This window comes from Martes martes (genome assembly GCF_963455335.1).
Source record: "Martes martes genome assembly, chromosome: 6".
Lineage (NCBI taxonomy): Eukaryota > Metazoa > Chordata > Mammalia > Carnivora > Mustelidae > Martes > Martes martes.
In genome coordinates, this window is record NC_137893.1 from 31,657,443 (window position 1) to 31,683,321 (window position 25,879).

The following is a 25,879-nucleotide window of genomic DNA, read 5'->3' on the forward strand; positions in this document are numbered from 1 at the left end:
AATCGGGCGCCATCTTGTCTTGTTCGTGAAGAAGTAGAAGCATCGAAAGGTTTGGAGAGGTATTACAGGAACGGTGGCGACAACGGTGTTCCGGAATCAGAGTGAGTAAGTGGTGGAGAACAATTACGCGTGGAGACTTGGCAGGCCATTACAGCCTTCTTGGCTTCTGTGGCGAAGCTAGCATAACTTAAACACGTAGGCTGCGTACGCTGCTTGGCGCGACCGCTGGAACCTCATCTCCTTAAAGCGGCGGTGTCCGCCCGACTTGGTGAGTCAGAGCTGTGCTCTCAGTGAAAAGGAAATGTTGTTACTAAAGAGAATGCTCACGACCCCTTGCTCTAACTATGAGAGTTTTCTCTTGGATGGGAAGGGACTAATTGTTGGGCTCTTGACCGGCCGTTAAGCACTGCGCGTGCGCAGTGGGAACCCCCTTATGGGGAGGGGGTGCGAGGGGGCGGAGGAGGCGGAGGAGGCGGGGGCCCGGACCTGGACCTTTTGCGCTGTGCAGTTCCGAGTACGCAGGCGCAGCCAAGGGCAAATGCGTCCAGTTAACTGCAATTAGATTCCCTAGTTTGTATTTTTGTTGTGTTTTTATCCAATGATGGACATTATGTCTTAAGGTCCACGAGAGAAAGAGTAGTATCCAACATTTCAATTTTATTATCTTGTGGTGAATATTATTATCTGAACATCACGGGCACTCGGCAGATTTTGATTGTTGATGGCTAATTCATAGAAGAGCAAAATAAACTTGAAATTTGTGACGAGTGCAGCAAAGCAAAAAAACAAACTTGGACACAAAAGATTCACCTGTAGGACTATCTCATGGGGCTGTAGAGGTAGTAACAGTAAAGAGGTTCTTTGAAGATGTTCATGAGACTGTATTTTAAACATACTTATTAATAATTTATTTTTAAAAAACCTTTTTTGAGTTACAGAAAAAGTGAGCAGATGGCACAGAGTTCCCATATAAACACCCCCGCCTTACACAGTTTCTTTATTATAAATCAGTATGATATCTCTGTTACAATTAGTGGACTAATATTGACACAATATTATTAGAAAAAGTCTCTATTGTTATATCCTGAGTTTTAACCTAATATTTTTTTCTGTCCCAGGATTCCGTTTAGAATACCATGTGATGTTTAGTTGTCATGTGTCCTTAGCCTTCTTTTGGTTGTGACAGTTTTCAGGCTTTCTTAGTTTTTGATGACTGTTACAGACTGAATTTTGTCCCTCCAAAATTCATATGTTGATGTCAGTACCTCAGAAGTAACCATATGTGCAGATAGCATCTTTAAAGAAGGAAAATGAAGTCATTAGGGTAGGCCCTGATCCCTAATGACTGCTGTCGCTTATAAGAAGAGATTAGGATACAGGGGGACAACTGTACATATAAAAACATAGAAGACAGCCATAATAAGCCAGAGAGAGAGGCCTTCAAACGAAACCTGTGGACGTTTCTATCTTGGACTTCTAGCCTCCAGAACTATGAGGAAATAAATGTCTGTTCTTTAAGCTACCTAGTGTGTAGTACTTTGTTATGGCAGCCCTAGCAAACTAATTTAGTGACCTTGACAGTTTTGAGGATTACTGGTCAGATATATTGTAGGGTGCCCTCCTACTGGAATTTGTCTGATGTTTTTCTCATGGTAAGACTGGCGGTAGGGGTTTTGGAGAGGAAGATCACAGAAGAGCAGTGCCTTTTTCAGCACATCCTATCAAGGGTATGTAATATGAATGTGATTTATCACATTGATATTGACCTTGATCATCTGCTTAGTGTTTGTCAAGTTTCTCCACTGTAAAATTACTCTTCCCTATCCATCTCCTCCTTTCCACACTGTACTCATTAGAAGGAAGTCTTTTTGCACAGTATACATTTGAGGATTAGAGAGTTATGTTCCCCGTCCTTTAGGGTGGAGTATCTGTGTAATTTATTTGGAATTCTTCTGCATGGGAGATTTGTCTGTCCCTGCCAACTTACTCTATCATTTATTTATATTAGTATGGACACATGAGATATTTATGTCATAATTGGTTATAATTCAGTGTTACCTTACTTTGTTGCTTAAATTGTTCCAGCTTTGGACATTGGGAGGTCTTTCAGTTGTCTACTGTGACCTGCCCCCATCCTTTTAATATTTTCATTAAAAAAAAAATTTTTTTTTTAGCACTTCCTTCTTGGCACTATAAGGTATTCCAGTCTCATTTTGTATATATTTTTTTTAATCTCAGTCTGAAGAATCACTTATTTCTCTTAAGGATTTGGATTCCTTTTATTGGAGACTGGTATTAGAACCAAGATATGTGTGCTTTCTGCTACTGGGGTGTTGTTTCCTTTAGGCTTGCTTGCTCTCTGTATGTTTATTTTTTTAATTATCACCTTTTTTCCCATATCTGTAACCAAACTATCCAATTCTCCAAAATTTTGAGTACCTCTTTTGATCTGTAAGCTGCAAAGTATTTCAATATATAGTAAAATGTATGTCCCCTCAAGTAGCAAAAGTTTGTTTGTTTTTTACTTTATTTCAAATGATTATAAGTTTAGCCTTTACTGGGGCCATTTCCACTTAACCTGAATTGAAAAATGAATTTTTTTTTACTTTGAGGTCCAGTCACCTGGTATGTAGGGCTGAAATGGCAGGGGAGAAGAGGTTTTGCATTTTATGGTTTTTACACTGTGTATGTGATGTGAGAAACATTTCACCATATGCATCAAAAGCATGGATGTGTTTCTGTATCTCTGATTTTGCAGTTGATGCTTAAGTGCAGCCCCCCCCCACACATACACACAGAAAGGAGGGGCAGAGGGAGAGGGGAAGAATCTTAAGTAGGCTCCATGCCCATTGTGGACCCTAATGTGGAGTTCCATCTCACAATCCTGATATCATGACCTGAGCTGAGATCAAGAGTTGATGCTTGACCGACTGAGCCATCCAGGTGCCCCTTATTTATTTTTTTGATGCTTAAGTGCTTTAAAACAAACACTACATTCATCTTTGTCAGTCTGTGAGAGGACTTCTGCAAATATTAATGATGTCTTTTAAACCAGTAACTTTAAGAACCTTAGAGCAATGAATATTCTAATGTAGAATCATCTAAGAAATGGATAAGATAAATGATCATTTCTGGTTGTATTCATTTCTTAGAGATACTGTAACAAATTACCAGAAACTGAGTGGCCTAAAACAGCAGAAATTTATTCTTTCACAGTTTTCTGGGCTAGAAGTCTGAAATAAAGGTTTCTGCAGGGCCATGCTTGTTTGCTCTACTCCCAACTCCCCACCCCTGTTGTAGGGGAAGATCCTTCCTTGCCTCTTTGTCTCCTTCTAGCTTCTGGTGGTTCCCAGCCATCCTTGGTTTTTCTTGGCTGTAGACACATCACTCCAGTCCCTGCTTCTGTGGTCATAATGGTGTTCTCTGTGTGTGTCTGTGTTTCTAATAAAAAACATCATTGGATTAGGACCTACATTAATCCGGTATGATCTCACATCTTGAATACATCTGCAGAGACCCTGTTTCCAGAAAGGGTCACACTCATAGTTTATGGGAGTGTGGATAGGACTTACACCTCTCTTTTTAAGGGGTCACAGTTCATTTTATAACACTTGTCATAGTCATGAGTTAGATTTTTCCAGCTGTATGTGATAACTTAGATGATCTGATCCAAATCCCAGTTGTTTCCAAGGAAATATCATAATAAATGGGATTAATTTAATCCCATAAAGGGAGAGGCCTGCAGCCTGCCTGATCTGTAATCAGATTTTCCAAATTTGAGAAGTTGAGCCTAAGGATCGTTAAAATTAAGGATAAAGGAAGGACAGATATATTGGAGTTGATTTTTGATGTTATAAAATCAGAGTAGTAGTAACAGAATATTATTTTCTTCATTGAATATTAGTGTACTTGTAAATAAATTTTAGCAAAGAGTAAAGTATTTCACCACTTAATATGGGCAAAGCAGCATGGAGAATTGAAATAATTTTAAGACTCTGCCCTCAAGAAGATCTTGTTTTGAGGAAAGAAAAAAAAAAGGAAATTCATTGTAAGTCTCTGTAACTGTATACTGTATCATGTTTAACTTATCATCATGGAAATTTTTAAACAGTATGAAAGTAGAGTATAGTGAACCCTAATGTACTTATCACTCATCTTTAACAGTTACCCTTCCAAGTCATTATTAAACCAATGTGTAAATGTCATTTTTAAGGCAATGAGGCTGTTAAGATACAGGGCTATCTTACTTCATTGAAAAATACTGAAGTTACGGGGCACCTGGGTGGCTCAGTGGGTTAAAGCCGCTGCCTTCGGCTCAGGTCATGATCCCAGGGTCCTGGGATTGAGCCCCACATCGGGCTCTCTGCTCAGCAGGGAGCCTGCTTCCTCCTCTCTCTCTTCCTGCCTCTCTGCCTACTTGTGATCTCTGTCAAGTAAATAAATAAAATCTTTAAAAAAAAAAAAAGAAAAATACTGAAGTTACAAGGTAAATTTTTTTATTATTGCTATATGTGCCTCATATTTCTGTTTTCCACTTATGTTTACCAGTGAATAAAGAAGGTTTTATATGTTGAAGATGAAGACAGTGTGGGTTTTCTAAATCCTTGCCATCAAATCACTTACCAGTCATGTTCTTTAATCAAGAAATAATTATGAAATCCTTTATCAAGCATTGTGCTAAATGCTTAAACATACATAAAAGTTTATATTAAATATTTGAATATACTAAGTATTTTCTTAACATCTGTCCCTTTACAAAATTCAGCAGAACTCTACATTTTATTCTCATGACCAGAGATACCCTTTTTGGACTAGATTTAGAAATTTACTCCAGGGGCGCCTGGGTGGCTCAGTGGGTTGAAGCCTCTGCCTTCGGCTCAGGTCATGATTCCGGGGTCCTGGGATCAAGCCCCGCATTGGGCTCTCTGCTCAGCAGGGAGCCTGCTTCCCCCTCTCTCTCTCTCTGACTGCCTCTCTGCCTACTTGTGATCTGTCTGTCAAATAAATAAATAAAATCTTTAAAAAAAAAAAAGGAAAAAAAATTTACTCCAAATCCTTCATAGGAAAATGAGACAGAAGTCAGGTAATTTGTCCATAGTCTCATCGTTATATTACTTGTGTGATGTTGCCAGAGTCATTCTGGACTGTGCTGGTCAGCTTCCTTTGATTCTTTGTCTCTTTTTAAAAATCTATAGATTTATTTTTAAAAATACGCACTTGGGACATCTGCGTGGCTCAGTCAGTTAAACACCTGCTTTTGGCTCAGGTTATGATCCCAGGGTTCTGGGAAAGTCCTACATTAGGTTCCTTGCTCAGTGGGGATCCTGCTTCTCCCTTTGTCTGCCGCGCCCCCCCCCCCCAACTTGTGTTCTCTGTCTCTCGCCTTGCTCGCTCTCTCTGACAAATAAATAAAAATCTTTGGGAAAAAAAATTTATAAAAAATAAAAACACGCTCATGGGGCATCTGGGTGTTTCAGTCGGTTAAGCATCCAGCTCTTGGTTTTGGCTCAGGCCATGGTCTTTCTTAGGTGTGGGATTGAGCCCTACATCCGGCTCTGCCTTCAATACAGAGTCTGCTTATCCTGCTCCCTCTACTCCTCCCCCTGCTCGCTCTCAAGCTCTCACTCTCAAATAAATCTTTAAAAAAAGTAAAAATACACAATTGTGGTAAAATCATTCAAAAAACACAAGGATTTAAATAATCATTTTCTGATCTCTGTTTTCACTTCCTAGAGCTTATCAGCTTAAGAGTTTTCTGTAATTTAGGAATTTTCTATACTAAATTGCGTGTGTTTTTTTTTTTAAGAGTTATTTATTTGAGAGAGATAGCGTATGTGTGTGTCTGGTGGGGAGGGGGCAGATGGAGAGAGATCTTAAGCAGACTCTGCACCGAGTGTGGAGCTTCACATGGGGCTTGATCCAGGACTCTGAGATCACGACCTGAGGGAAACCAAGAGTCAGACATCTAACTAACTGTGCCACCCAGGTGCCCCTAAATTACCTTCTTCTTTTTTTTTTTTTTTTTAAGATTTTATTTATTTATTTGAGATAGAGAACAAGCAGGGGAGCAGGAGAGGAAGGAGGAGGCTCCCCAGTAAGCAGGGAGCCTGATTCAGGGCTCCATCTCCGGACTCTGAGATCATAACTGAGCTGAAGGCAGACGCTTAATGGGCTGAGCCACCCAGGCACCCCTAAATTGCATTTTTTATAAGATTTTATTTATTTATTTGACACAGAGAGCAAGGGAGAGGGGCAAAGAGAGAGGGAGAAGCAGGGAGCCCAGTGCAGGGCTCCATCCCGGGGTCCTGGGACCATAACCTGAGCCAAAGGCAGATGCTCAGCCAGCTGAGCCACACAGGTGCCCCTAAATTGCATTCTTAATTGAAAAACCTCAAGTGGGATCATAGTTTTTTTCACTTCTTAAGGCAGTTTATTTATCAGTATATGTCAGCATATAAAAGTCCATCTTACTCATTGTAATGGCTGAATAACAATCGACTGTATGGTTCACTTTTATCTCTGACTTCGAGTGACCCTAAAAACAGGTGTTCCTGTTACAAACATGCTGCAGATTTTTGGGTAGCATGGTGAGTATACTCCTGTGGTTTAAGTTCTTAAAGTGGAATTGCTAGGTCAGAGGGATGTGCATTTACAGTTTTGATAAAATACTGTAATGCTAAATTGTCTCCCCAAAAGAACATAGGGTATTTTTACCTTCTTCCTCATTCAGCATTTATCCTCTGTAGCCAAGTCAGGTTTCTCAACTGCAGACCTAATTGAAGCATTTTATTAAATACCTCCTAACTTTTTCTTTGACTTTTACTGTCACCTTCTTTGCTGTATTTTTATTCTGTTCTGCCTCTCAAAATTTTACATCTATTTTTTCATATTTTTCTCAGCCTAAGTGTATTAAACACTGTGTATGAATAGTTTCCATAACATCTTGGGGAGTAAGAGGCTTTGGGAAACATAGTAAAAGTAGAAGTGACTGGTTTGAACAAACAAAACTGGCTACAAGTAATACAAATCAAACTCTTGAAAATATGCAAGTAAAAACTTTTTGTGTGGAAGAAAACTTTTGAGGTTTTTTTTTTTTTTTTAATAGTTAAAGCTTCAATTTATGATATACTGAGAGGTAGGGACAGGAAGATATTTTTCCAAAGATAAAATGAAATCTGGTTAAGTGTCAGATTGCTTTTAAAGAAGAAAAAAGAATTGAGTAAAATGGCTTGGCTTGGTTACCGATGCCACTGCCCACCCTTCCCCCCCCCACCCCCAAGCCCGGTTGTAAACTTGAGTGGTAGCAAAAATGATAACTGAGAAAGTCTTTATGGCAATATTAAGCATTAATTTTTGAAGGTGCTTTTGCTGAGTTTTCATGTGTTTCTCATTTAATCCTCACAAGAACTGTATGAAGTAGACACTTACATGTCCTCTGTTTTACAGATGAGAAAACTGAAAATTAGAGAGTGGTTAATTTGCCCATGTTCATGCAGCTAGGGAATGGTTTAGGTAGGCATCATGAACCAGAGCTTGTGCTCTGAAGTCCAGGTTACAAGTGATGGTTAGAAACTAAAAAGGAGAACTGAAAAAGTTATACACGACAACCAGGAAACATAAGTAAGTGAAAGTAACTTCATAGTGATTTTTTGGGAAGTAAATATGTATTGGAAATGATGATAGGGAGTCAGTACAGTTTTTTTCATCATTAAAGTGGTGTTACTAAATGCACATCTGTTTGCAGCTCTAGGAGGCACTGAATAGAGCTAGTTCTAATGCCTACATTGTATGAATTTATAACCTAGGACAGAAAAATTCATGCATTGCGTTCTGATATACCATTAGAGCTTTGGAAAACGCAGCAAACCATGCTTACACCAGCTTTTTGGTTCTCATAAATACAACAGTTTCCTTATCATTAACCTTTAAAAGTAAATGGAAGGAGCCAGAGACAGTTCATTTTTTTCAGTTGGTATTCAGTGACTGCTGTGTGCCAGAAGCCGAAAGATAAAAAGATGAATGGATTTGTCTGTTTACCAACTTTTTTAAAAGCTGTTAATCTAGTGGGAATAAAATGCTAATGTTTGAAGGACAAATTGTTTTCACCTTGCTGGTGTTAATTTTTAAACTTAGAATTTTATCGAAAAACCTAAATTAAAGCATTTATTAATTCCTTGTGCCATTTAAGTTAATACCAGGTGGATTAAACTTCTTTTCAAATGTTTGGTCTTCCTTTTTTCTCAGCATATATAACAGTACCTAAATTGTTGGACACTATTTTGTATCAATACATTGTTCCAGTAAGTAAAAAGGTATTTTGAGAGGAAAAATTTTATTAAAAGTTTGGCTTTCATGTTTGTGATGTACCTATTTCCCTTAACTTTATAAATGGTAAGTAGTTTCTCATTATAAAGTTAATGGAAGAAAAATCTCCAGATTAATTTGGAGAAGATTACACTTTTATGTTGTATCTCTGGAATTTGTTTTTATTCTATTAACTCTTCATAATTTAAGAGTAAACATAATGCTCTTTTTCTCCCCCCCCCCTCAGGGCATAAGTAATCTTGCTGCTATGCTTCCAAGCTGTAGTCTGAATCAACCTAAATTTTAAACAGAAGGTGAACCTCTGAGGTCAGTCAAAATAGCAGTTGGTATTTCTTCTGGGTGTCCCCTCTTTATTTGTTACCTTTTAATTAAAGTTGTAAAGGGTTCTAGTAAGTCATTTAGCTTTTAAAGTGTTTAAAGGTATAATTGAAAAAGAGGAGAGGGAAAAAGGAGAGAAGAAAGAAAATCTGAAGAGAGATTAGATAAAGAAGCATATGTAGCTTGGAACTGAAATACAGTCCAGTGGTTGGTTTTAGGTGTGGTGCTATTTAATTTCTATTTTGCCATATTCCAATGATGCTATTATAATAGACTGTATTAGTGTAACTAGAAGTCAAAGTCAAGGTAACAAAAGGGCTGCTGCATATTTCCTAATTTACGGTGCTCTTCAGTTAAAAGGTTAGGATCTGCCATTGATAGAACTTTATAACATTCTGTGAATGCTGCAAAGACCAGAGCTGTAAACCCTTTAAGAGACTGAATTGTAATAGCCAGTTGTCCTATTTGAGTGGGTGTTTCTCACTTGTTAATATGACTTTTTTATTTTTTGTGATCCTCCAGTGCTAAGGCTTGCTTTTGTCTTGTTTTTAGAGTAAAGGAAAGGGTCAGTCTAAAAAGATTCATTTAGTGAAAATTTATTTAATGCCTGCTCTATGCTAAGCCTCAAAAACGAAGAAACATACCCTACTTATTATGTATGTCATTGGTTCTTGAATAGCGTTGTATATCATTGTTGGATGAAGTACAAATATACTGGACTTGTAGGAATTTTAAACTTTTTATTATGAAAGTTTTTGAAGTAATTTAGAGAAAAGTAGACCAGTGTGATGAAACCCTCCCCCACACCCATGACCTAGATTCTCTCTCCTTTTGTTTCCCATGCTATTTACATGTCAAGAAACTTGGGACTTGGTAGACTCTCTCACCTTCTGTATTTGTCTGATTGTTTCTTTTGATACTGCCTACGTCATTCTTTTGTTCCTTATAATTTCTTTATTCTGGAAGTAAAATCCAAAAGCTCAAATGGATTCAGTTAAACATTTTTGGTGAACATATTCATAGTGATTCTGGGGACATAATATGTCTCAGGCGGAGATTCCTGATAGTCTTGTAGGGATGATATTTCAACAACCTTTGTATTTGATTTCCTATCAACTTTTAAGATTTCCTGAGTCAGTTGTTTCATTAGGTTTGGTAATATGTGATTTTCTAATTCTATTCTACTTCTGCATTCGTTAGCTGTAATTAGAAGAGTTTTCCTTCCACAGCCAGAGCTGTTGTTTGGTTGCCCTTTTGGTTGGGGAGAGATTAAATCACTTTTTTTCTTATAATCTTGAAATCTTGAAAATATCTTCATTTCCAGAGATCTGTATTGAAAAAAAGTAGATTCACCCCATCTTTTTAGCTAAATTGATTAGAGCTATACTTGCCATCAAGCTCTGACACCATCATTAACATGAAATTTTGTGCTTTTGCTTGCCAACCTAAAAATTCCAGTTGCCTCTGGCAACCTATTGACCAGAATTTTAGAGCTCTGATCACATAACTGTATTATCCTATAATTTTTGATGCGTGAGCTTTTAAAATTAAAGAACTCTCATTCTCATTTTTAAACCGTTTATTTTATTAAAGGTAGAAAATCAAATATATTTTAAAAGTCAGGATGTGGGATCAAGGAGGACAGCCTTGGCAGCAATGGCCCTTGAACCAGCAACAGTGGATGCAGTCATTCCAGCACCAGCAGGATCCAAGTAAGGAAACAAATTGAATTTGGAAGTTGGGGAAGGGGAGATAGAGATGAGTGGGAGATAGGCAATGGGATTAGGGAAATGGAATTGGGATTGATTTATTGGAGCATTTTATGAACAAAATTTAATCTTTTCTCATAAATAATATGGCTATACCATACATATTAGGGAATGGATTTCTCTTCGGGGGACTTCCCCAAAGAGTAGAAAGCTTTATGAGTATTTCACGTTTTCAAAATTGATTTAGTTCTTGTTTTTCTAAAGAAAGAAAAAATCTTCCTTAAATGTGTTGCTTAAGTAAAGCACACTTCTGTTTTTAATTCCAAATCTTACAATTCTATGTAGCTCATAGTCAACTGATGTTATGCTTTATATCTCATTTAAAAATTTCTTTGTATTATGGAATTTATCAAGCATATATGGATATAGACAAGAATATAGGGAGCCCCCATTTATTACTTAGCTTTAATAGTTATTAACTCATGACCAGCTTTGTTTCATTGATGCGACCCTTTCCACTGCACTGCTTTTATTGGGTTAATCTGTTTCTGTTCCTTTTTTTTAATACCTGCATAACATTGTATTATAGGATAATACTGTAATTTAATAAATCACTTGGATGATCGGGTGTAGCTTTTTACTTTTTGAAATAATTGCCATAATTTTGTGTACATGTCATTGCATTGTTACTTGTCCAGTAATTTGATGAGGGAAAAAAATCCAAGAACTAGGTTTGTTACATTGCTGTTGCACATTTGAAAAGTTTTAGATACATATTATCTAAGTTCAGCTCCATCTGGGTTGTGCCTGATGAATTCTATTTAATCTTCACTGAGATGTGAAAAAACATCTTATTCTTCTTTGTTTCCTTTTTAATAATATTAGATCAACTTAAAATGTTATGTATAGATACTGGAGAAGGAAGAGGACCTTTAAGATAGCAAGGCAATACATTTTGAATAAAGAATGACTAGGAAGTTGTTAAGCAGTGTATTTTAACTAGAGAAGGAAAAGAGGGTGATGGTGTGGAGGAACATGGATAAATAACTATATTTCTCTGAAGTCTTAGAATTCTCTGTAGGCCTGGGTAGGTCCTGTTTGAAGAAGTGGTGTGTGAGTTTGATCATTTGTGTTATAATTAGTTAAAAAAAAAAAAAAGAAGACTTAAAAGTCTAACTAAACTAAGGTACAGGGGATAAATTTCTTAGGAGTTAATATTAGAAATAACAGTTAAGAGTGTTTTACTGGAGTTTTCTACAAGTCTTATAGTTAAATCATTTTGTAGCCTGGATATGGGTTATTTTCTAAGCATCCTTTCAGCCATAACATACTGTAATATTTAAAATCTCTAGTAAGGAATAACTGAGATGTTTGTTTTACATAGAGGCACTATTCTTTTAGCTCTTAAATTCTGAATGTTAAATTCTGCTATATTAAATTATGTTAGGCCAGATTGACTGGGCTGCATTGGCTCAAGCTTGGATTGCCCAAAGAGAAGCTTCAGGGCAGCAAAGTATGGTAGAACAACCACCAGGAATGATGCCAAATGGACAAGATATGTCTACAATGGAATCTGGTCCAAACAATCATGGGAATTTTCAAGGGGATTCAAACTTTAACAGAATGTGGCAACCAGGTTTGTTGTTTCAAGTTATCCAGATTTTAGGACTATTTTTAAAATAAAATGTGGATTAAATTAAACTGTTTAATTTGCTTAGTTTTATGACTTCTTGAAATTAATGGTCCTTAAAGAATAGGCAGTTTCATTTAGATTTGAATTTGAAATTTTGTGGTTAAAGTTGTTCTGTACTCAGTCTGCTAGCATTGTGGCACTCAGTTTGATTCTTTTCTTGGTTCTTCATTCCTAGGCTGACAGGGGCTGGGAACACTGGAAACCTCACTTGGCATCTAGGGAAGAGAGCATTCTATGTCTCTCTGTTGCAACCTCTGGCCTTTTCAGAAGCAGCACTGGCAGAGCAAAACATGTCTAGCCTCTAATTAAAGAAATACTGTGTCACTATGTGACAAATTAGTCTGTCATATATACTCTGCCCCTACTGTCCACCCATCTTTTTCTTCCCTTTTTTTTCAGATAGTGAAGATCTTCCATAAGTTTTTATGTTTTATTTTTTGTTTGTTTGTTTTTTTTTTACTTCACAGTATGATTTAGATTTCTTGATGCTAGTTCAGTTTTCCATGTCTTGTGTTATTAATTATTTTTAGTAGTCACTTCAAAATATTTATAGAGGAATCTTTAAGTATGCTGATGGTGAAGTTTTAATCTCCCTTTCCCTATTGATACTTATTGTTTTTCAATGTAAGAGTGGAAAATTTAGGAGGTAAACCTCTAACATCACTTTTTAAAGAATAATGAATATTCTAATCTTTGATACTCTGAGGTAGTTTATTTCTAGTTTTCTTGAAGTTACACCAAATTTCCCCAAGTTTGAAAATGTTCTGGTTCCCAAGTTCAAGTTCATAAATAACTTACCCTGGCATTCCTACTCCCCAACTTTATTCTACTGGCTCTCTTTGTGACCTGGGCAAGTGATTTACCTCTGTGTGCCTCAGTTTCCCCTCCTTAAATTGGCAAAAATAATACCTGCTTTCTCCCTACCTCACAGGGATGTTGTGAGGATAAATGTGTTCATGGAAGAAAGAAATTATATATAATATCTCAAGGTGTTATTTTCTATGGTATTGTTATTGAACAGAAATAGAAAAATACAACAAAAAATTGCTTTGGATTTTGTTACATTTATTAAAATTTTGGGCATTTGATTTTTATATGTTTAGGATATGAATTAGAGTGGAGTTAGCTCATTTGAATTATTTATTAGTTTAATTAATTGCTTATTTTTAAGATATACAAGAGGAATTTGACCAAGAAGTCATAAATTTTTAAATCTGTTTCTTTGCTGAAAAATCTTTCTTGAGATCTTAAAAATTTGTGTTGATTTTGTTATAACCCCCTGTTGAATGTTTTTATGCCTGAATCCTAAATAGAATGGGGAATGCATCAGCAGCCCCCACACCCCCCTCCAGATCAGCCATGGATGCCACCAACACCAGGCCCAATGGACATTGTTCCTCCTTCCGAAGACAGCAACAGTCAGGACAGTGGGGAATTTGCCCCTGACAACAGGCATATATTTAACCAGAACAATCACAACTTTGGTGGACCACCCGATAATTTTGCAGTGGGGCCAGTGAACCAGTTTGACTATCAGGTGAAAGATATTTTGTTGCTTTAATATTGTAGATGTGCACGTAATCTACCATTCTTTGGAAGTGTCTCATCAAGAGTACCTAAGATCTGTGTTGCACTTTTCAGTCTTGTACAGATAAGGGCATATTATGTCTCAGAAAAGTTACCGATTTTTGAGTATTAAATCATTAGATTCTTATTTTCTGGTTTTTGGTTTGCTTAGGAGAATGATATAAAGGATCGTTAGGGAAATGTTTGGATAAAATGAAAAATGTGTAAGTGCAATAGCTATATGATGTTTTGTTTTCTAATAATTTTAAAGTGGTATATTTAAATGTTGAATAAAGTTTAGAAAATTCACAGTAGTTGAATACATTATTTGTCAATAATAGATTATGGATAAGACATGAATAAAATACATGAAGAACAGATCATCTTCCTAAATGCAGTTCCTTCTGCTATGTAGAATTACAACTTTTTCTAGTGAGGTCATTTTTTTTCCATTCTGACATGACATGTTAATGGAATTGTACATAATTTCCTTTGTAGCATCTTATTCATTCCTAGGGACATAGAACTCTATGGGGATAGTATCATTATGTGGGGCTTTATTTTCTCTAACTACTCTGCCAAGGGTCCACCCTTAAACTATAGTGCAAGGCGTCATTTTGAAATAACTGATTGCAGTTGTTAATCTTATAAACCGAACTATCATAATTTAAAATTTTGAAAAAATTCACATTATGGACATAAATGTAACCAGTATTCACCTTGAGAGTAATCTTTATTCATACATATTCAGATATCTGTGGTATACTCATGCTTGGTATACAAATACGACTGTTTTTTGTTTGGTTTGGTTTTGAAGAAATGTAGAGGCAGGGAGCTTCTACTCACACCCTATTTTCTTGATAGATCCCTATGCTGACAAGCCAGAGAGCTCTGTTGGCAATGGGCTTAAGAAAAGCCTCTGAATAGCAAATCTACAAAAAAAATTTAATGATTCAATAACTTTTATTTTGTTTAAAATAGATAACTTCTTGCAAGATTACAGAAACAAGTTCCCCTAAGAAATAATTTGGAATTAATTTAAAAATTTTTTTCTTGTATTTTCTAGTTACAGAAAAATTGACATTTGATATCTTGGTAGTGGAAGGACTAGTTTATAAATGGATTCAGAATGAAAAAGGTTATATATATATATATATGTATGTATATGTATATGTGTATATATGTATATATATACATATATTTATAATATCCTTTTCTCTACTTTTTGAAAATAGTGTATTAGCTGAATTTTAGATGGCTCTTTGCATTTACATAGGCAGAAAATCTTTATCTTTCTTAAGAATAGTAAGCCTAGGTTCTTGGGGTTACAGAAATATCGGTGGATGTTAGAACCATGGAATTCTTGGATTTGCTGCACACATGGATTTCTACTGTCCCAGTTCATAACACACGTGTGTCCCAGAGAATATATTGTATTAATGTGAAGAAAAATAAACTGCAATACTCTTTCAGCATGGGGCTGCTTTTGGTCCACCGCAAGGTGGATTTCATCCTCCTTATTGGCAACCAGGACCTCCAGGACCTCCAGCACCTCCCCAGAATCGAAGAGAAAGGCCATCATCATTCAGGGATCGGCAGCGATCACCTATTACACTTCCTGTGAAGCAGGAGCCTCCACAAATTGGTAGCTATTTAAGTTTAGTGAACCACAATTGGCTTGATTTCTTGATCATGTGAAAAGACTGTCTTATTTTCTTAAATTGTTTTGACACCTCTGATATGTTAGGAATTGATAGTTAAAAACCCTATCATTTTATAGTCATAACCCTTAAAATTACAAAAAGGATACTGTTATAAAATATAAAAAGTTCTGAATAATTTTCTTTAAAAGAAATTGTTCCCTTAAACTCCATATTTTATGATGAATTGTAAACTTATCATGGCCATAGCATCTTGATATTTTTTCAGTGTTGATAGTTTGATACATTATGCCAATTTATGAATAGTTGCCCCTTTTAAAATCTCTTAGTTGTTCTCTATCTCTTGTCTCTTTCCACTCTCCATTCATCTGATACGCTAATGTCAGATTAATTTTCCTTTTATTATTTCACTTTCCAGAAATATTTCGGCAGAAGATTTAAATTTTTAACATAACTAACTTAAGTCTAATGACAAGTTAGACTTAAACTACTTTATATTTAGAAATCCAAATTGAACATTTATTATACCAGAATGTTCAAGTGTTAGCTTTCTGTTACGAAGTAGACATTTTAAGAAGATTCTAACTTCTTTTTTAACTTATGGAATCATCCTTGTTCAGATGAATTCTCAGTGTGAAAGTAGACATGTGCTTTTGTTTGACTCTGTTCTGTTTCCATATTTTAGGAAGCAGTGTAGTCTAAGAGTTTGGCTTGGAATTAGTCCCCATCACTACTACTGTCTCTTTAATTTTGAGCACATCACTTAATCTTTATAAGCCTCCGTGTTCTTATTTGTAAAAGAGATTGAGTAATAGTGATTTTTTTTTTTTTAAAGAATTAAGCGAGATGGTGGTTTTAATGTGCTTTCATAGTGCCTGGCTTATTAGAAGCATTAACATAATATTCACTGCTGTCATTAAAAATGATTTTAAAAAGAAGCATAATGGTTAATGGGTTGCTTTACTATGGTCTTACTGGAGAATGATAGTTATAAGCACTCAAGTGGCACCAGTTTGTAGAAATCCAAGAATAAGGAACTCATGCATTTGTGTTTTTTACTTAACTAACTTAGAAATGTTTCTTTTCACGTGAAACAGATGCAGTAAAACGCAGGACTCTTCCAGCTTGGATTCGAGAAGGCCTTGAAAAAATGGAACGTGAAAAGCAGAAGAAATTGGAGAAAGAAAGAATGGAGCAACAACGTTCACAATTGTCCAAAAAAGAAAAGAAGGCCACAGAAGATGCTGAAGGAGGGGATGGCCCTCGTTTACCTCAGAGAAGTAAATTTGTAAGTGTTAGAATTACTTAACATGAAAGTCCATGTGATTTATATGTGAAAATTACTGAAATAAATAACTAATAATGAGTACTGAAAGTAACAAAGTTAAATCTTTAAAGCTTCATCATTTAGATGATGTGAGTGGCTTGGGAATTTTTTTATTTAGCAATAATGTGCTCTCAGATGACATGATAGCCACAGCACTGGCCAGTATGCAATTCTGGAAATAGGTAGGCCTTCCAAGGCCATTTTGTGCTTCAGAAATAAATCTTGAGATAGCAGGGTAACTAGATTTAAGCAGACATTGGTTTAGCTTAAATGTCACAAATGCCATAAGTTACTTTTATCTTTTGACAAAAGAACGATGCCAAAGATGTGGTTTTTTAGTGGGTATTATGAAGATAAGAACCAAAAGACTGCCACTATTAAAGTTTACCCTTTTTTTTGGTAATTTTTAACTCTTTAGATGAAATAATGGATTTCCAGATTTAATAGGTTTAAAGTGTCAAAAAATTGTTTGAAGATTTTCTTCCCTCTTCTCCCACATGCCTTTGGGCTTGTGTTACATGTAGTCTTCCCCTGGTTCAAATAGTCTTTTGAACTAGTCTGAAATTAGTGTTTCAGTGATCATCTTGTCTTTTACTTAGTAGGAATTTTTTTTTAAGATTTTATTTATTTATTTATTTGACAGAGAGAGAGATCACAAGTAGGCAGAGAGAGAAGAAGCAGGCTCCCTGCTGAGCAGAGAGCCGGATGCGAGGCTCGATCCCAGGACCTTGAGATCATGACCCGAGCCAGAGGCAGATTCTTAACCCACTGAGCCACCCAGGTGCCCCTACTTGGTAGGATTTTTAAGGGTAACTGCAGGACACTTCTTTGCCTAAGAAGAGTCCCCCTTTTAAGGTGTGCTATCTAGATACTGAAAACCTATAGCCAGGAACAGACAGACTGCTGGCATTTCCTCCATCTGAAGTACATCTCATTTCTTACCTGCCCATTTCATAGCGAAAAAGAAGCAAATTTCTCTGAATTTCAAGGCCAGCTAAGATCTGCAAACTGACTTCAGACTTTTTAAATTTTAAGTCACATGGTTTTAGGTAAATACCTTAAATCTGTAGTTATTAAAGTTACATTGAATAATATAAATGTGGTCTACTTATCCAAAGTTCTATAAGCCACTCATTTCAGGACCATCATATATAGTGGATATTAATTCAGTCAGTTTTGGCACGTTATATTCCTGGTTATTTATAAAATGAAGTCAAAATTGACCAAGGAAAAATTGAAAAATAATTAAAATACTTGATTCTCATAAGCTATCTTGTAATCTTACATTTCTTTTCAGGTAACACTTTATACTACTAAGTGAAGTCTGTCATTTTTATTTACTGTTTCGTAGACTTTTTTACTTTGGGGTTTTAAAGTAGTGTGTAAGATAATGATTTTACATTATAAGCCTGAATTTGGGTTACACATACTATTACTTGTTTTTAGGATAGTGATGAGGAAGATGAAGACACTGAAAATGTTGAGGCTGCTAGTAGTGGAAAGGTCACCAGAAGTCCATCTCCAGTTCCTCAGGAAGAGCAGAGTGAACCAGAGATGACTGAAGAAGAGAAAGAGTATCAAATGGTAGAATGTTAAATTTCTTACCATGTACTGGATTTTTAAAAATTTGTTATTTTTATTATTTATTACTTTTTTTTAGAGAGGGAAATGGGGACAAGAAGTAGAGAGAGAGAATCTTAAGCAGGGTCCATGCCCAGCACGAAGCCTGGCATGGGGCTTGATCTCACGATCCTGAGATCATGACCCTGAAATGAAGAGTCGGATACTTAACCAACTGAGCCACCCAGGCACTTCAGTTTATGCGTTTTAGATAATTTTCAAATACGCAGTTGCTTGGAATGGTTGATACAATCTCTTTAAATACGTTTTATAAAGTGGCTTTGCTCATGAATTTCTTTTAAAAAGTCAAACTGTATTAGTAACTATAATAATTAAGTTAAAAATAATATGCATAAATGTATGTAAACACGTAAAATATCCTTCCATAGATGTTGCTGACAAAAATGCTTCTAACCGAAATTCTACTGGATGTCACGGATGAAGAAATCTATTATGTAGCCAAAGATGCACACCGGAAAGCAACGAAAGGTATATTGTGGGTGTTCTTGGTTTTGTTTTTCTGGGAGTATTTTGGTTTTGGTGGCTATTTTGGACTCTTTTTGGTTGTCCTTGCTGAATTCTAGTAGATATTTGAATATTTTCTTCTTGCATGTTTTAACTCTCCAGGAAAGGTTAGGTTTGTAGACACCATATTAAAACTATATGAATATTTTTCTCTTATTACCCAACTTGCCTGAGCACAAATTAGCAATTAGGTTGTTTTTCTATAAAACGTATAGTGGAGAAATTCTTGATATTTGATTTATTTCACCTGGTTTTGTTTTTTTATAGATACCACGGTATTGGTGTATAACTTATAATACAGTTTAGTTTCACTAGTGAATTGAATTACGAACCTTCAGTTTTCACAGTTTACCACTAATAGTTCTTACAGAAGCAAGAAATTCACCCATCCCCACCCCCTCTATTTTTAGTAACACAAAATATATTGAAAAAAAAAATTATGGACCATACCTCAAAAATAAAATAACTGATGTAGTGGTCAACATTTTTCATCATTATAAATCAATTTCAGCTCACTTCAGAATTATAATTTCAAGGCCAGACATGCTACTGGTTTAAAGTGAATGTTATGTTTTTAATGTTTCTTCTCTCCCCAAAAAGCAGCAATAGTAGTAGATTTAACAATACCATAGACTCTCATGACTATGAAATCGTGGCTATTTGTGTTAACATGTTGTTCCTGTTGTTGATGTGATACAAAGCTCCTGCAAAACAGCTGGCACAGTCCAGTGCACTGGCTTCCCTCACTGGACTCGGTAAGTGTTTTCCTTATTTGTGAGAGGGCCTTAAAGAGAAAATCACACTTACCTTGTCTCTCTACGTGTTCTGTTTTGAAACTGTACTATTCCTACTCAGTTTATAAAACCTATGTCTTAGGGTTATATCAGTCTCTAAAAGGTTTGCCTATTTTTTTTTTTTTTGCCTAAAGCGTTCACAAAGGGATTATTATAAATCATTATAAATGTGACTAATTCATAGTTTATTGGGGCAAGTTGTAACAGTTCATAATTTAGCTGTAATAATATTTAAGCTCACTTTCAGAATTATTTGCATACATGCTTTAGGGAAGAACCTGTCTTCTAATGCTTTTAAGCACCTTTATATAGATTGTGTTGTAGTAAGTCGAGTTTTAACATAGAGGAAAAGAGTTTATCTTACCATAGTATAATAGTAGTGATGTGTTCATAATTTGCTCTTTGCATGATATATTCTCAAATATATGAAAGCTTAAACATGTCTTTTCCACATCATATCAAATTAATCTTTGTGGGGACCAACAGAAATGGTTAGAAGCAAATACCCATGTGATTTTGTGATGATTACTGTGTAGGTCACTTCAGGGTGGGGAGTAGTTTTAGCACCATACCATTTCTGACCAGTGAGAATTAAATATTCTAATTTTTTTTAGGGAAAAAATACTTTGCATACTACCTGGGATTTCTGAGCTTTGAACAATGAAAGAATTAATTTTACAAATATTTTCAGGATCATCAGTAGTTGAATTGACTATGCTTTAGTGAGCCTTTGTTATTGCCCTGTTAAATGGTTTCGTTGGTTTGCGCAGACTGTAAAACAAACCATTATCACAATTCCTTTGTGGTGAGAAATGCATGAACTATTCCAGAAAGAATGAGATTCTGTTAATTTTCAGGAGGGCTCTATGAACTCCTTAAGAATTGGAATTCATACTTCTCCCCACCCCGAATAAGCATATTCTTCCAAGAAAAGACAATGAAAAAAGAAATTAGCTTTCTTCTCGGACCTTAAAAATTTTTTAGTGTATAGAATAATTTTTCCGTATGATAGACTGGGCTTTATGCACACAGGTGGACTGGGTGGTTATGGATCAGGAGACAGTGAAGATGAGAGGAGTGACAGAGGCTCTGAGTCATCTGACACTGATGATGAGGAATTACGGCACCGAATCCGGCAAAAACAGGAAGCTTTTTGGAGAAAAGAAAAGGAACAGCAGCTATTACATGATAAACAGATGGAAGGTACATCTTTAGACTCCCTTAATTTTTTGTCTAGTTCTGTTTGTGTGTGTGTTTTTTAAACAACCTAACAATATCAGGGACAGAATTAAGGTTAGAGTATAGATAATTTGTGACATAACTGAAACTAAGGGTTTTGGCTTATTTGTAGTTTTTTTCAAAACTACAAAAGCTTGTAGTATTCAAAATATGTAGTTTGTAAAAGGTAAACTTTGTCTTGTTTTGTAAGACATTAATTTCAGTAGCGGTAAGTTAGTGTATTTTTATTTCTAAAGTTCTCATAATGAAAAAGCAGGCTTTTGAAATAGAAATATATTTGTAAAACTCATGGAAAGTAATTTGTAGCTAGGATGTTTAGTGTGTAGCTAGTATATTTAAGGAAATAGAGGGCTTTATAGAAGCTTTTTTATGCAGAATACTGTATATGTTCTTTATAGTTTATATAATGATATTAGGAATACTGAAAGAGTATTTTGAAGTTTTGGAAAAATCATACTTGGACGATTGGGAAGGTAATTATTAAGAGTTAGCAGTTGAAAATTCCCTATAAATTACTTACTTACCTTTAAGTTGCCTTATTGGACAAAAGGGAAATCTTTTTAGATTGCTTCAAATGTACCTTTACACTTAAGTACCCTGTTATTGTATTGTCCAGGAGCATGGCAAACTACTTGTAGCTATTGAACATTTGAAATGTACCTAACCCTATTGAAATGTACCTAACCCAAATTGAAATAATGCTGTAAGTATGTGTAAAATACATAATAGATTTGAGAGATTTTATGTGCCTCCAAAAAGCAGAATATCTTAGTACTCTTTTGAATTTATTACATGTTGAAATGATAATGTTTTTGATATATTGGGTTAACTATTGAAATTAAATTTATCTTTTTTTATTTTTTAATGTAACTAGACAATTTTTAATTGCTTATGTGGCTTGTATCCTATTTCTGTTGAAGAATGCTGTTTCACTGTTATGATCTAATAGCTTGAAATTTCATTATACATTGACATTTCATAGTATTTTTGTCTTTTTCTCTTTCAGAAGAAAAGCAGCAAACAGAAAGGGTTACAAAAGAGATGAATGAATTTATCCATAAAGAGCAAAATAGTTTATCACTACTAGAAGCAAGAGAAGCAGACGGTGATGTGGTTAATGAAAAGAAAAGAACTCCAAATGAAACTACGTCAGTTTTAGAACCAAAAAAAGAGCATAAAGAAAAAGAGAAACAAGGAAGAAGTAGATCAGGAAGTTCTAGTAGTGGTAGTTCCAGTAGCAATAGCAGAACAAGTAGTACTAGTAGTACTGTTTCTAGCTCTTCATACAGTTCTAGCTCAGGTAGTAGTCGTACTTCTTCCCGATCTTCTTCTCCTAAAAGGAAAAAAAGACATAGTAGGAGTAGATCTCCAACAATTAAAGCTAGACGGAGTAGGAGTAGAAGTTACTCTCGCAGAATTAAAATAGAGAGCAATAGGGCTAGAGTAAAGATTAGAGATAGGAGGAGATCTAATAGAAATAGCATTGAAAGAGAAAGACGAAGAAATCGGAGTCCTTCTCGAGAGAGACGTAGAAGTAGAAGTCGCTCAAGGGATAGGCGAACCAATCGGTCCAGTCGCAGTAGGAGTCGAGATAGGCGTAAAATTGATGATCAACGTGGAAATCTTAGTGGGAGCAGTCATAAGCATAAAGGTGAGGCTAAAGAACAAGAGAGAAAAAAGGAGAGGAGCCGAAGTATAGATAAAGATAGGAAAAAGAAAGACAAAGAAAGGGAACGTGAACAGGATAAAAGAAAAGAGAAACAAAAAAGAGAAGAAAAAGATTTTAAGTTCAGTAGTCAGGATGATAGGTTAAAAAGGAAACGAGAAAGTGAAAGAACATTCTCTAGGAGTGGTTCTATATCTGTTAAAATTATCAGACATGATTCTAGACAGGATAGTAAGAAAAGTACTACCAAAGATAGCAAAAAACATTCAGGCTCTGATTCTAGTGGAAGGAGCAGTTCTGAATCTCCAGGAAGTAGCAAAGAAAAGAAGGCTAAGAAGCCTAAACATAGTCGATCGCGATCCATGGAGAAATCTCAAAGGTCTGGTAAGAAGGCAAGCCGCAAACACAAGTCTAAGTCCCGATCAAGGTAGTATACTTTTTAAAGTATTTTGTCTGATTTTTAAAAAAAATTTGACTGAATTTATTCAAAGTTGAAAGTGTCCTTTCTCTCTCTCTCTTTAATAACAACTCAGTTTGGTACTTGATAAATGATCATAGTCTTAAGTAATTTTAGAAATCCTATATAATAATATTTATTTAAAAATTGCAGATTCTTTAGTTTAAAATACATTTTTATTTTTAAATTTGTCTTTTCCCTTTTTTTTCAGATCAACAACCCCTCCCCGTCGTAAACGCTGAGGAATGATGTGGCAAGAATGCCATGATGTTTAAAAAATTCCATGAGTTTTAAGGGCTTGTCTCATTATAGAGGCACATTGTGGCTGTGTAGGTGAAACCAGAATCTTTTTTTTTTTTTTTTAATCTGTAAATAGGTGTACTTTTTCCAAATGCTGCTCCAAGTTACTTAATAGGATTTCTTTGTATTACATTTTTTTCAAAAAATAGTGCTTAATAAGACTATAAACATGCCATTCTCTTTCAGCTGTAATGTTCTTAAAATTATTCTTGAATGTACTGTGATGTCAATAAAGCTCTTCAGTTCATTTTTGTTAACCTCTTGCACCTTAATTTTATGATTTTAATCTAAGGAACGTACTTTTATAAAAAGGCAGCTGGAATTTTGTATAACAGGTTTTAAAGGTACTTCCTCTCATCTTCCCCAAAGAAAATGGTTTTAACTTAATAGTTTGTCAAAGTTTGTAAATTGTACCCATGGATTTTTGTCAAATTCCAACTTTAAGGGTGTGGAAGAGGGCCAAAAATAGACCTTTACTTTTCATTTGGAAACATTTGACAGCTTTCTAAACTTTTTTTTCCTATTTTGAGGATTTTCAAGTAATATATTCTCTGTGTATAAAGTATGGTTTACTTCTGTACAGTGAAATTGCTGGAATCAATCAAGCCAGTGCACCATTAGAGTCATTTATAAGGAACAGTTGTGTTTGACACTAATAGTCAACTCTGGAATTATATTCTGCAATTATCCACTTCTGTTTTAGAAGCATATTTCAAACACTGGGGATATTACAGAAATAAGACTCACAATTCAGTATATTTATTTATATTTTTAAAGTACAGTATGACCTCAACTCAGTGGAGGAATGCTATATTATGCAGGTTTGTGTCAATTTCATGACATTAAAATGGTCTGGTTTTGTCACTTTCTTACAATTATGATCAGTGAGTGGTCTAGCTATTTAAGGCAGTCATAACTTACAAGTGAAATGAGGCTCTGCAGGCATTTAAATGCTCAACTGCTTTCAGGGTCTGTTTTTGTGTGATTATTGTCTTATGCCACAATCAGATACATCTCTGAAAACAAATGCTTTTAAATTTTAATTTAAAAAGGAAAAAAAGCAGGTGCAGGTCACGGAAAAGTTTTAAAGTATGCCTTCTTACCAGCAATAGTTCATTTTAAAATAAGCCAGATTTTTGCCAAGATCAGTGTTTCTTCAAAATGAAGGTAGAAATAGATTTGTAAGTGTGCTCTTGTACCTCTACATAGGTTCCTAAATAATTTTGAACAGTTATGCATTTATCTAGAGGAAATAAATCAACTGTGAATAAATGCATGTTTACCAAAATGGTTGTTTTACAGTGCATTTAGTTCTGATATTTATAAAGTTGATATTCACAGAATAACTTTTAAATAGTTTGGAATTCTATATAGTTTAGACATCAGTCACGTGGAGACAAAATGAAAATGTGCAATATTTTTTATGTAGGTGAGCTAACACAATGTACCTAATTGCAGAATTATCAGATTAATTTGTAATAGATAAGTTGTATAACATTTTCATATCTTAAAATGTTTTTTAGATCAATCTTCAGGTAAAATAATATTTTCAAAATAAAATTCTACAGAAAAGTTCTGTTGGCTATGATATGCACATTTTTGGGCAAGACAAATGACAGGAGCCAAAAATAATATTTGACAGTTTTATTTACTCTTCCATGATATGCAAGCTTCTTATCATTTAAATCTGTAGATATTTTTTAAAACACAGTCATGATATATGTGATTATTAGTAGATACATCAGTGTTATAATTAGATATTTGGGTTTTTTAGGTTTTATGGATAATTTAGAGAATTCATTTCACTGACATGTAATTAAGTATGTTTACCTTAGTGGTAAGATTTTATAAAATAGGGCTTCCATGATTTGGGATGTGAATGCTAACACACATAAGTTAACTAGATACATAATTTGATTATGAAATCTTCTAAAATGACACCACCAGAAAATCAGTAGATTCCATTTTTGAGACAATCATTGGTCTGAATTGGTTAATAAAACTGTCTTTGGGTTCTCTTTTAAAATATTTCTAGTGTATTAATCATACTTGTTTTTGTGCAGTGGGGGTAAACCACACCATTAAGAATAAAATGTAATTTGGAAGAGGTAATTATAAGATTTGTTTAATGAAGGCCCCAAAATATAAATAAAGACTGGTGTGGAATCTCAGTGTATATGTTTTCTGCCATTGTAAAATGTCTTTTTTTAGCATCTGTTTTGAATGGTATAGTACACAATAGGTGAACTTCCCAAACATCTATTTTTTTTAGTGTCTAAGTTATTGTTTCTTCAAGGAAACACATGAAGTATAATTAATTAGGTGAGATTTTTTATTTTATGTGAGAATTTTTACAGAGGAATTGTATAAGGTTCAAGTTCCTGTAATACTGTCTTATGGAAACCTTTACATTTAAATGGAGTTTTTCTTATATACATTAAAGTCTATTTTCATTTATTGAAGTTTCTAAAATGTACTAATCATGGTTTAATGGAAATACTAGATCCACTGGATTGTCCTGATTCTGCTGGTTAATATATTTTGGGCAAATCACATAAACACTATGAGCCTTAATTTCTTCAACTGTGGAAGGGTGGAATTCGATTATTTCTGAGGTCTTTAATATTTCTAGCCCTTAAGTTTTTCAGTTTTAAATAGAATTTGGCTGTAATACCTAAC

The 25,879-nt window shown here is 34.9% G+C and overlaps 1 protein-coding gene across 4 annotated transcripts; it reads left to right on the plus strand.

The window, feature by feature from the left end:
• PNISR (PNN interacting serine and arginine rich protein) lies at positions 1–25,364 on the plus strand. 4 transcript variants are annotated; one of them, XM_080805696.1, is made up of 13 exons: positions 5–268; positions 8,552–8,631; positions 10,237–10,355; positions 11,800–11,988; positions 13,359–13,582; positions 15,085–15,256; positions 16,370–16,560; positions 18,046–18,183; positions 18,609–18,708; positions 19,446–19,499; positions 20,571–20,741; positions 21,784–22,870; positions 23,112–25,364. In XM_080805696.1, the coding sequence occupies exons 3-13, from the start codon at positions 10,268–10,270 to the stop codon at positions 23,140–23,142; spliced, it is 2,445 nt and encodes an 814-aa protein (XP_080661822.1). In that variant the 5' UTR covers positions 5–268; positions 8,552–8,631; positions 10,237–10,267; the 3' UTR covers positions 23,143–25,364. The 4 variants fall into 4 exon arrangements, with proteins under 4 accessions (XP_080661823.1, XP_080661822.1, XP_080661824.1 ...); XM_080805697.1 differs by lacking the exon at positions 8,552–8,631 and having other exon boundaries at positions 1–268; XM_080805698.1 differs by lacking the exons at positions 15,085–15,256; positions 16,370–16,560; positions 18,046–18,183; ... (3 more) ...; positions 21,784–22,870; positions 23,112–25,364 and having other exon boundaries at positions 12,221–13,582.
• Positions 25,365–25,879: the final 515 nt, after the last annotated feature.